Below are 11,898 nucleotides of genomic sequence, written 5' to 3' on the forward strand. Positions count from 1 at the left end.
ATTCGTAGCTGTGCGATTCGAACTACTTCATTGGTACAATTCAACACAAAAACACGTTCATCTTGTACCCATAAACGTATCTTTCTTTTTAGCTATATAAAATGTCGCACAGAAAAAAAAATTTCAGCGCATTCGATTTTATTTGATAACTCATGCAGTTTTGAATGAAAAGTTCAGAAATCAACTACACCCCGACTGATACATATGGCGTCTACGTGATTAGACAACCGATTTTATCGCTATCTATCGTCAGAATCAGCGTTTCACGATCGCATCAGCGTTTTGTTTTTCCAGCAACTTCTCACACTTCAATGCACTCTCCACAATTATTATAGTTCGCGGTTAATCGTTTTAATACGGGTGTTTCGTGGTTGCCCTGGATGGTACTTGGCCTTCGAATAGATAAATCATTTTTTTTGCTGCTTTCTCGTAGTTTGGCGAGAGAAAAGGGGCAAAGAGTGATAAAGTTGGTTGATTGAGAGGAACAGGAAATGAATTAAAAAATAATTGCACCTATTGGCAAAACGATTGGTGATTTGCATCGTAATCAATAAGCGTCACGGGGAGTCTTCGCTCCAACGAACGAAGGAGCACGGAATATATGTCTCCTTGGGTTGGAGAAGATTAACCGGACTGTTATTTAACTGAGTGACGCCGGTCGCCTTTGGGCTTTTGGGCAGCCTTGCTTGGATATTTTATTCTCGTAAGGCCCACGAGCATTCGAACGTACTAAGGTAAGAGATCGAAATCGTTACCACTGTAAACCTTTTTTTCGCTAGAATTACAGAAGACCCCTCAAAATCTGTTAAACTAAATAAGCATTCAATCTTTATCTTTCGTGTTTATGACAGTACTTCCGATCTTTTTTTCCCACCTGTAATTGTAGTATCAGTGTTGGTTGTAGCAACATTTCAAGGAGGAAATACTGATCACGATAATTATTTCTTTCCTCTTTTTTTTCCTTTTTTTTTTTGAGGAATTTCCAAGTCCTCAAGATATTCCTCTTAGTCTACTCTCCAATTTCCTTGATTTCCAACATTTTTGGTAGCTCGTGTGTGAAATCAACCCTATATCTCAGGATTTCGTTAATTTTTTCACTAAATTCAATGTTTTTCCAAAAAAACAAAAGCAAGCCACAAATTTTACCTAATATTTCTCCAATTGCCTTTTTTACAAGAAAAAGTTCATGTTTGTATCCGTCATTATAATTGAGCTTAGAATTATTATTATCTGTCTTGTTGGAATTCACAAATGGGCTTTTTTGCAATATTTTTAAAAGTGCTGTATCATCAGTCGTATAAAATTCATAGTAACAATGAATATAAATCTTGTTATTCAAACCCGCTAGAGAGTTATGAATTTTCAATGAATTCTTTCAAGAAAATGTAAGAGCTGTTAACAAGTTGAACAGCGAAATCATTGATGAAAACATTTTGACAGAATTGACTTTGTAGATATAGCATGTAGAAAGAATTCTGTGTACATGACTACAAAGTTAAATTTACTCAATGAGAGTCTTTGAAACTGTTGGAATAGTGTGGATTTAAAAAAAAAAACTCAATTTAAATTACATATAGAAGCAAATTTAAAAATCACATAACATAAATCTTGTGTACACGGCTGAATGTAAAATTGATCACCGCCAGGTTATCAATTGGACTTTAACCAATTTCACAATCCTTTTAATAATGGCAAATTCCATACCTTAAAAGAATATTGAAATTTATTGAATAATGAGGAAAAATGATGAATATAAAGTTGACAGTTTTGAAAAATAGTGTTTCTTAGATGAAATACTCATTGCATAGATTTTCTATAGCTATTTTTGCAGAACCAAAAGTCTAAATTCTAGCTCAATTATTTTTTTCTTTTCCCAAATATTATCTAATATTTCTATTTGACAGAAAATTATTGGATAAAAAAAAAGGTAGTAGTTTTTGAGTTATAAGAAATGTCAAGTTTTGGTATCAAACCCACAAAACTTTTCAATTTTTTATAAAAAATATCTCCAAATCAAGAATCCTGTGACACAGATAATTTTGTAATCATGACTTATGAAGATACAATGACTAAACACTAAAATAAATTCTATAAAAATTATCAGCCCAAAACCAATACAATTCCGAGAAGCTAGTTGTAGAATTCATGCAAATAATTTTACCAAAGCTACACTGCTGAAGTTTAACACTGGAGTACAAAGAAGGGATACAACAATTTTATTCAGATATCATAGTTAAAATGTGAATTGATAACTTGAAAATCTTAACGTCCTGAGAAGCACAAATCCTGCTAATTCCATAGGAGAGTAGATCCTAAAACAAGACTCAACACTAAAAAAATATCCCGATGTCCTATCGAAGTTTGCTTAAGAATCTTGAGTCTTTTTTCCCACATATATAAATATGATAGTGCATTTTATTTATATTAGTAGAGAATATATTTTATCCTCGAGTCTCTAGTGTCTTCCAATTGGCAATGGAAAGAAAAAAAATACGCGACTCATACTCTCTACCTCCGCATGTCCAAAATCATTCTTTCAGGTTGAAAGTTCGCACTCGCTCTAAGTATCTCAGTGCAGTACAAAAAACAAACAAAAAATACCAAGTTTATCACGGTTTCCGCGCAGTTTGGCCTTGCTTTGTGTTGTGTATAAAAGTCGAAAAGTATGTTCGAACAATAAGAGAGACCAAACGACGGTCCTAGTTAATGCCAAAAGAGCATCGCGTACCAAAAATCAGAAAAAAAACCATTTAAAAAATGTATATATTTTACATGTGATGAAGTTCAGTTTACAAGTATAAAAGTATAACGCAACAAAAGTTCAGTAACAAAAAGAAAAGAAAAACCAAAAAAAGCGAAAGTATAACGAGCAAAACACGAAAGTAAATAAAAAGTTTCGAAAAATGTGTCGTAAAGTATCTAACGTGGTTTGGATAGTGCGCGTTGCACCGTCGAGAGCGAGTACTGCACGATCTCTTTTCGATACAGGTAAGCCCCTACTCCGCTGCTGTATGTAGCTCTCAAATGCTACATTCAGTAGGTATTTTACAGTTTATTAAAAAAAATTCAATAATAATAATCATATTTCACATTACATCCATTTGTTTTCCATCAAATAAAGAAAAAGCAAACCCTGTACATTTTCGAAAATCATAAAGCCTGAAAAAAAAGAAGAAAGAAAGCAAATAAAAGAGCGATATGTACGTTAACCTTCTTTCACGATGATCATCGCGAGGCACTGGTTCTCATGAAACTCTGACGTCATAGGAAAACCTTTAATTCATTCGCTTGTTCGCAGGCTGATAATCCTACAGATAGAGACACACGCACAAACACACATACAGAGTGTAACTCAACATGGACTCCGGTTCAGAGAGTTCCTCGTCGGAGGGTTACAATGGTCATCGAGGTCGTGCTACAACACCGGATGATTCACCGACGCGTGGTACTTCACGATCGCAACGGAAATCCTCAGGAAGTTTGTCCTCTTCTCGAGGGAAATCACCTCAATCCCCAAGTTTGTCTCCACCAGCGTCACCACCTGCATCACCACCCGCATCTCCACCAGCTTCGCCTCCTGCATCGCCGCAGTCTTCAAGGCCACCATCACCGAAGTCACCCAGTGAGAGAATTTCACCTCGTTCGCACGATATGTCTCCAAAGTCTCGCAGTGTCTCACCCAAATCTTACCGCTCGGCCGGGAACTCGATGGATTCTCCACGTTCTGATCGCAGCTCACCGGAATCACCGGTTTGTAACGCAAGATCGACGAGATACAATTCCGGCCCGAGCTCGCCAAAATCTCCTGCCGGAGGCCGAGCCACTCCAAAATCGTACACGTCCGGCCCCATGTCTCCGGTCTCTCGAGATCATTCCCCAAAATCTTATATGAATAGCGGATCACGTCACAGCTCCCCAAAATCACCGGCGTCCGGGCGCAGTACGCCAAAATCTCTTCTGTCAGGCAGAAGTTCTCCAAAATCGTACAAATCTGGAGCAGCCTCGTTGACTGACGAAAAACATGAGAAACGATCGCAACCCCGTTCGCCCATTCCTAAAAGATCTTCTTTCAACGAACTCGATGGCGAACAAATATCTGACGGTGATATCGATGAAGAGCTCGAACCAACACACAAATCCAAACTACCATCCATGACTCATGGAGAAGATTTATCCGACGTTTCGGATTTGGATAGCATGGACGGTGTCGAAGAAACTGGACGAGCTACCCGTGAACCTTCACCTGAACCAGACTGCCCCGAGATCACTCAACCTGCCTCACCCGAAATCGCCAAACCTGAAAAGGAAGAGAAAATTCTTCCTGTTGGACTTACCGAAGAAACCGAACAACTTGATTTTGAGGCTGAAGGACAGTGGAAGGACGAGCGAGAGGAAGGTAATATTCGAGCTTGTTTTTAATGCTTTTTTCTGAAAAATATACTATCCGAATAAATATTCCCACAAATCCAGATAAAGTTTCCAACTGAAAACATTTTTCGGGTTAGTGTTAACGAAAATTTCGACAAAATTTACAAAAAATGGTTGCTCAATTGAAATATTACTGTGCTCTCGTACATAACTTATGATCCATTGGTATCTCATTGAAATTTCAATCTTACGATGTTGTCAGTCGTTTCGTTGGATTGCAACGCAATTCATATTTTTCCAATGATATCAAGAATATATTTACAATTTTAAGTTGCTACGATGAGTTAGTTTTCTGAAGAAGAGATCTGGCACAGATCATGTGATCATATTACATTTTCTGCAACAGGTGAGAACGAAGTTCCGCCAACAAGGGAACTAAAAGAAACAACAGACATGGAGACAAACGATAAAGAAATTGAGAATGAAAAAGCGAAAGCAGCTGCTGAAGCGGGTGAAATCAATGACGATGATGAGGCTAAAGAAGATGGTGAAAAAGTTGAATCCGAACTGGAAGAGGGAGAGTTGAGCGATGGCGAAGACGCACGTCCCGAAGAAACGGAACCGAGGCCGGTCTGTCGTTTTTACAATCGAGGACAGTGCACGTGGGGTGTTAGCTGTAGATTTTTACATCCAGGAGTTACCGACAAAGGAAATTACACCATGTTTGATATGATAAGGCCAATGGCTTTCACGCCGCATTCGAGCGGCCCCCACGAATTCCGACCCCACATTGAGAGACCACCGATGGTAAGACCGCTCACCGGATTCTCAACTCATGCTCATCCCCTAAAAGTTGAAGATATTCAGGCTGAATCAGCATGGGAACGAGGCTTGCGACATGCCAAAGAAGTGAGTATGATTTGCAAGAAAATTTATATTTTCCCTCTAAGTTTTAAAAAACTTTCAGTTCTCTATCGTTTCTCGATCCATCTTTCTTTTTTGATAACGAAGCAAACAGCGTACGATAGAGTAGCATTTCGAGAATATCTGGGAGTGAATGACGCTGCGTTTCAATAAATGCTGTGAAGTTTGAAAAACATTCAGTATCATATTATCCCTTTGACAAAAATTGAACGTTTCTTGACAGATGATGCGTAAAGCAAACAAGCGCAAAGAATCAGATATGGATTTTGAGGAGAAAAAGATGAATTTGAGTCTGGGTCAGGACGAGCTGGAACGCGAAGCTGGATATTACGTGAGGCCATCGAGCCCCGAACCACCGGTAGAAAGATGGCCACCTGCTAGGGAAGTTGTCTCACGACGGCCACCGGTACCAAGGCTGACGCCGGAACGTTACGTCGAAGATCCTGAGTATTATCCGCCGGCAGCTCCTCCAGAATATTATGGGTATGAATTTTTATTTCAATTCCATATTAATCGGGAAAGATAAACAAAATAGCCAAACTTCAATAAAACTTGAGTCATAAACACTCGCAGTTCCGCGAATAAATTTGTGTAAACCCTTCAAATTGACAGCGGCCGCGATCGAAGAGTTCAATACAAACCTGAGCCCCGGCCGGGACCTGAGTATCGTGAGCGTATCGATTATCATCCGGGGCCTCGTGGGCCAGCTCCTCACTCGGTTTCACCACCGCCACATCCTCGAGAACGCGAGGGTCACAGAGAACGCGAGCGCGAGCGTGAGCGTGACTACTACGAGAAATACGAGAAAAAGCACAAACGACCTTCACGAGAGGTAATCGTTGAACGCATCGCACCAACAAAACCCTGGCGAGAGGAAGAACCTCCACCGGTTGAACGTGGACGTGGAGACGAGTGGGCCGATCCTTGGATGCGTCACAAATCCCCGACCGCTGTACGACGAAATCCCAATTCCACGAGACGATCTCGAAGACAATCATATTCCTCAGGATCATCCTACTCAACTACAAGGTAACAGCAAATTTTTTTTTCATGTCTGAAATAAATGCAGTTCGAGTGTTTCATTTTTCCATATTTCCACTAAAGAGCAGAGATGAGAAAACTTTAAATTTGTTAATCAATGAAAAAGTTTTTAAGATTTGAGGAAAATTTACGGGAACTGTCAGTACCAATGGCACAAATGGCAATAGAAGTGATTGAAATTATTTTTTCAAATATCTGAACGTTTTCGAAAGGACGGCTTCATGATAAAATGCATCATAGCTCTTGGCATCAAAAGTATGCCAATGTTTTTACGTCACTTTTATTATTTGAAGTTGGTGTTAACAGTTTCGAAGGCAATTGAATTTTCCGCCTGCAAACTGGAGAATAATGCCGATAATTAAAATCTGTTCCCATATACATGAAAAACGAGAAATTATATCATTTATGAGTGTGATCGAAGACAGGAATTTCCCGTTTCATTGTTCGATCTAAAGTGGCATTTACGAAAAAATTTATTTCCCATAAAAACAAACGTTTCCAGATGAAAATACGAGAGTTCGATGCTTCTTCTGGTTGGTTTTTAAAGTTTAATTTTAAAGTTACAAGCTGAAATGAAACGTGTGTTTTTAGCTCCAGCCGCAGCTCAAGCCGTTCTAGCTACACATCTTATGACTCTTTGTCCAGGTCCCGATCCCCATCCCCCTCCTCGCGACCCCAAAGAAGTAACAAAGGCAAAGCACCGTCTTCGCCGCCATCCCAAAATCCGGCACCTGTTGCACCGCCTCCACAACGCGGTGTTATGCTCATGAATCCCCCCGCTCCTTCTCCCCGTCCCCCCAAAGGCTCGATCTCGCCCACTACGGGGACTCTTCATCGCAGAGCCGGACTCAATCCTCCGGCGCCAAGTCCATTGACTACACAACGACACCACGACAAATCAAGAGACAAAGCTGCACTTGCGGCCGCAGCAGTGGCCAAAGTAATCAAAAGTCGGTCGCGATCAAGGTATCTATGAATACACTCGCACTTGTGCAATACTTCGTTTCACGAATATTTTATTCCTTGTAGTACTAAGCTGATCTGTATCGACACATTGATGGATGGCGATGTTTTTCGAGAGCGTTGAACTCGTGTTGATCGATTTACCGATGTCGTCATATTTGCTCCACTTTATTTAAATAAAAAAATATATTTTTTTCAATGCGTCACACGCGCGTTTGAACTCCAGATCTCGTTTGATCGTTTATCGTTTTGAAAGCGAAAACAAAAAAGTCATTTAAAAAGTTCAGTCATTCTAATGGAATTATGCAATTTGAAGGGGTTATTTTAAAAAATTTGAAACATTGAGCTTATTCAGTAGTAAAACGAATGTTTAATTGATAACTTCTATTAATAGTAGTTCGGGATCGGAAAGCAGCGGAAGTAGCAGCGACTCAAGCGAATCAAGTTACTCATCGGGATCGTCAGTCGACGTGCGTCGTCGTAAAGCTTCCTCCCCGATATCACGCAAAGATCCAAAGGGAATAGACGCATTGAAGTTGAGCGGTACGAAGCAACAAATAAAACTGACATTGAAGTCTTCGTCGAACAACATACCGCCAGTGAAAAAGGTCGATCGGAGCGCAACAATCGCTGGTAAAAAGAGACCTTTGGAATCACCTCCATTGTCTGAAAGCAAGGCGAGCGTAGCAGCAGCAGCGGCAAAAGCAGCTAAAAAAGCAACTTCACGGCGCGAAGAATTATTAAAACAGTTGAAAGCCGTGGAAGATGCAATCGCGCGTAAACGGTCCAAGGTATAAGTTTGAAATACCTAATCAGTGGACATCGTTAATTCGTTGATAATAACAGTACAATTAAACAAGAAATGAAAAGAAAAAAAATGTACAACCAAGATCGCCGCATTGATTAAACAGTCGCTTGATATAAGACCAACATGTGACGTCATGTTAGGCTATACTAATAGGTTTAAATAAAGAACATTTTGTTTTTAAATTTCAACAACATCTGTCATGTCATATTTATTCTTTATTCCATTTTTTGTTGATTAAGGTAATTCGATCACCGGACAAATTGGCTAATAACTTTCTGTTGCATCTTTTTGTCATTAATTTAATAAATAATATTCATGTTTTTTACCAATGATTCTCATTGGTAGCCGTACTCTGGGAACCCACTTTTTAGTATGATAACGTTCACATTTTCGTAATCAAGATTTCGAAAATGTTTCGATATCAGATTTGTACAAAAATTATGTAGCCTATTCCTCGCAACGTTTTGAAATAAGCAATCCTATAAACTTCATCAATGGTTTGCATATAAAAAAGATATCCAAGTTTATGAATTAAAAACATTTTACAAAGATAACGGAATACTCTGAACCTAAACACGGTTGACAAGTTTCGATATCGCCACAATCCTTGTAACGAATTTACGCAGAAATAATAGGTCGAGAACTATAAATCTTGATGATCGAAACCAAAATAAATAATTCTTTCAAATTTTACAATATTTGGCTGATTGTGATTAGGAATTTTCTACTCTATATTAACATTATGGGCTCTTTTCCATACAACCATATTTATATCACGTCCTACGGGATCGAAATACCCTAATGGAGTTCAACAATTTAGTACAAAAATGAGAGCTACACTTGTGCGAACATGAATTTGCTGATTCGCAGCATCGTCTGTTTTCGTATTTGTGTATTAAAATAACTTAAATAATGCCTTACTTATTTTAATGTTTGGGACAAAACAAAATATATAAATAACGGAGAGCTGCCAATACTTGAGATATAAGTTGTGTGCAACAACAAAGCACAGAGAGAAAAGCAAGGTAATGATGTGAATACAATCGCAACGATGATTCATCGTTTGAATACTGTTCTTATGAATGTTTTTTTTTTTTCATAAATAATTTGACCATTCAGATTGAAATAGCGGTGGCGCGCACAGCAGCGCTAAGCAATGGATTAGGATCGGGTTCTTCAGTGAGCATTACAACTTTGATCCATTCACGTTTTTTGTTGCTCTGTCTTAAAGCATCTATAACAGCTTGTATGTAAAGTCCATCTTCGAAGGTCGCAGCCAACGAGACAGGCTCTTTGATCCATCCGCGTTTGTCCTCTACTGGCTGAAATGCTTCTCTCAGTGCCTCAATCATTTTTTTCAAACCTTTCACGTAAGGCCGCGGTATCGAATCCGCGACTGAGGGAATTTTCGAATCTTCAAGATTTTCGTTGTCTACGTACAATATTTCCTCGCCAGCACTTCTACAACCATGTAAATCTCCGCCACGCACCACTAGGTGACCTTTGGGACCGCAAACAAGCACTTCCTGCGTCAACTGACCCTCCAGGTGGTTACTCAATGTAGCTGTCACCAACGCACCACCCGTTAATTCCATTTGAAAACAACAAAAATCTGGCGATGTCACGTGCCGAATCCCATTTATGTGCTCTGTTGTTCTTGTAAATGTTCTCACAACCGCATGTACTTTTAATGCTTTCTGACCAATTAGATAAAATATCAGATCTATTACGTGACTTCCTACCAGAGCCAATATTCCTCCTCCCATTATGTCATCGCACAACCAATCATAGCCTGGAACAAAAAAAATTTGTTATGCTGGAGTACCGTTCAATAGTTTTTATTATTCCTGGTGAAAAAATTTGAGCTAGTTAACTAAAAAAAAACTAGTCGCTTTGTGCAATCGTCATTTATGAACAGCTACAAATATTTTTTCATAAGTATTTTGAAAGTTTCCCTACATTTTTTTGAACCGATCATCATTTATAATGGTTATTTAATAAATCATCTTTTTGATAAAAGTTCAAAACTATCATATAAAAGAAATTTCTCAAAAAAATTCCATTCAACTTTAGTTTTTGTATACTTTTTCATATTGTCATGCAATATTAGGGATGGTCCAAATATATTCAATGTCTGGTTGAAAGGCACATCATTAATAAACTTTGAGCACAGAATCTTTGCAGCCAAATTGTATAAATAATTATTGAAAATTGATTTACAAATTCTCAGTATACAAAATATTTTTCGATGATTTTTATTTCACAATAAATTTACCAAAATTATAATTAATCACAATCGAACCAGCTAATCAATTGTATTTTGGACTCACAATCATTGCCTGGAGTTAATTAAATCTATGGTATAATTTAACTCTGTTTCTGTCATTTTACTAACCATTATGCAAGAGGCTTCCCATTTGGACTCTAACATCAATGACTGTAACAGGACCACCAAGATATCCAGCATCAAGAGCATTTTTCATTTGTAAAAATGCTGGTAGGAATCTGAGACTGTGATTAACAATACTGATAAGCGATGGATAATATTGAGCAGCACGGACCATTTTGAGAGCTTCGCTCTGACTAAGTCCAGCTGGTTTGTCACACACAACATGTTTACCAATGCCCAATGCTTTGACAGCAATTTGAGCATGTAAACTTGGAGAGCACATGATAAATATGAGGTCGACATCTTTGCGCAACAGAACATCGTCGATACGGCTTGTGTGAAATGGAATATTCAAATCTACAGCGATTTCAGCAGCTTCAGTCAAAGTACGACCCCATACTGCCTCGATCTTAAAACCTTTTTGCCGCAAAAATGGTACAATTACTCTAACAACACTGCTTGTCCCAAACAAACCTATGCCGGGCAACATTTTATAACGTCAATTTATTTTCACCGCACTGATCTGTTCGGCTACTTGTTTATTTCCGTTTGTTTTGGTTCACGGATTCATTTCACGGATAACGAGGTTATGTTCGAGAAAAAAAAACGGAGAAAACGCTAGTGCGCTTCGAATACACAAGAATCCGTACATTTTTAAAACTAATATCATACTTTTTTGGGATGAGGAATTTTTTGAATTATTCAGCCCCCTCAACCAATTGTCGATCCTTTCATGTTTGTGTCATTTTTTTATTATTCTGATTTGCTCAGCCTTCTCGCCAGCAGCAGGTTGTGACAATAATGGTGACAATTCAAAACAATGCACGAAATGCACTTATGATAAAACACTAAAAAGATACGAACTGACAATATTACTGGACAATCCAGTGATACTCTGGTGCCTTTTAGTTTGAATTTGTCAAATGTTTTGTCGAAATATATTGAGATGATTCATCATTTATGACGAATCAATGCTTTTCAGTAATTTATTCTTCGAATCTTCAAGATATGCATGATTCATTAACACTACGTGTATTATCAGTTTATATTAGTTGAAATTCTCTGATCCAGTCACCATTCACGTTTCTGCTCAATCGAAAGCACGTTGAAAATATGTACGTAATTAATTTATGTCTAAGTGTCAGTAAAAATGCGTTTTGCGAAACTCTTTTACTTCAGTGCATCGTTAGTGAACTGAAAAACAATATAAGTTTTCTGAACAATTCACGGAGTACTGCAAAAAAAACCACTTGTCGTTGTCGCATCCGGTACCTCATTGGCTATTTGAATTTGGCGCCATTTTTAAGTGGGAAATAGTCAATCTCACAATCGGCAAAACATGGTACTTAGCTTATCGCAGCGCTTGTTTATGGAAGGTGTAACTATCACAAACCTCGAAGAAAGT

The 11,898-nt window shown here is 38.4% G+C and overlaps 2 protein-coding genes across 5 annotated transcripts; one reads left to right on the plus strand and one right to left on the minus strand.

The window, feature by feature from the left end:
• Positions 1-354: 354 nt before the first annotated feature.
• LOC122409538 (zinc finger CCCH domain-containing protein 18) lies at positions 355-8,295 on the plus strand. 4 transcript variants are annotated; one of them, XM_043417179.1, is made up of 8 exons: positions 355-734; positions 2,541-2,988; positions 3,299-4,396; positions 4,775-5,277; positions 5,516-5,775; positions 5,905-6,321; positions 6,925-7,299; positions 7,691-8,295. In XM_043417179.1, exons 3-8 carry the CDS (start codon positions 3,358-3,360, stop codon positions 8,091-8,093), a joined length of 2,997 nt encoding a protein of 998 aa, XP_043273114.1. In that variant the 5' UTR covers positions 355-734; positions 2,541-2,988; positions 3,299-3,357; the 3' UTR covers positions 8,094-8,295. The 4 variants fall into 4 exon arrangements, with proteins under 4 accessions (XP_043273114.1, XP_043273111.1, XP_043273115.1 ...); XM_043417176.1 differs by lacking the exon at positions 2,541-2,988; XM_043417180.1 differs by lacking the exon at positions 2,541-2,988 and having other exon boundaries at positions 7,694-8,295.
• LOC122409541 (glucose-fructose oxidoreductase domain-containing protein 1) lies at positions 8,279-11,855 on the minus strand. The gene is made up of 2 exons (XM_043417187.1): positions 10,500-11,855; positions 8,279-9,896 (listed from the first exon to the last, which is right to left on the minus strand). Exons 1-2 carry the CDS (start codon positions 10,981-10,983, stop codon positions 9,220-9,222), a joined length of 1,161 nt encoding a protein of 386 aa, XP_043273122.1. The 5' UTR covers positions 10,984-11,855; the 3' UTR covers positions 8,279-9,219.
• Positions 11,856-11,898: the final 43 nt, after the last annotated feature.

Source organism: Venturia canescens, chromosome 4, assembly GCF_019457755.1.
Source record: "Venturia canescens isolate UGA chromosome 4, ASM1945775v1, whole genome shotgun sequence".
Lineage (NCBI taxonomy): Eukaryota > Metazoa > Arthropoda > Insecta > Hymenoptera > Ichneumonidae > Venturia > Venturia canescens.

Excerpts from the sequence above, each read along its gene's own strand:
- LOC122409541 (XM_043417187.1), bottom strand. The coding sequence starts at position 10,983 with ATGTTGCCCGGCATAGGTTTGTTTGGGACAAGCAGTGTTGTTAGAGTA. Across the intron at positions 9,897-10,499 it reads GGGAAGCCTCTTGCATAATG|GCTATGATTGGTTGTGCGAT; the intron begins GTTAGTAAAATG and ends TTTTTGTTCCAG.
- LOC122409538 (XM_043417179.1), top strand. The coding sequence starts at position 3,358 with ATGGACTCCGGTTCAGAGAGTTCCTCGTCGGAGGGTTACAATGGTCAT. Across the intron at positions 4,397-4,774 it reads GAAGGACGAGCGAGAGGAAG|GTGAGAACGAAGTTCCGCCA; the intron begins GTAATATTCGAG and ends TTTCTGCAACAG. Across the intron at positions 5,278-5,515 it reads GCTTGCGACATGCCAAAGAA|ATGATGCGTAAAGCAAACAA; the intron begins GTGAGTATGATT and ends GTTTCTTGACAG.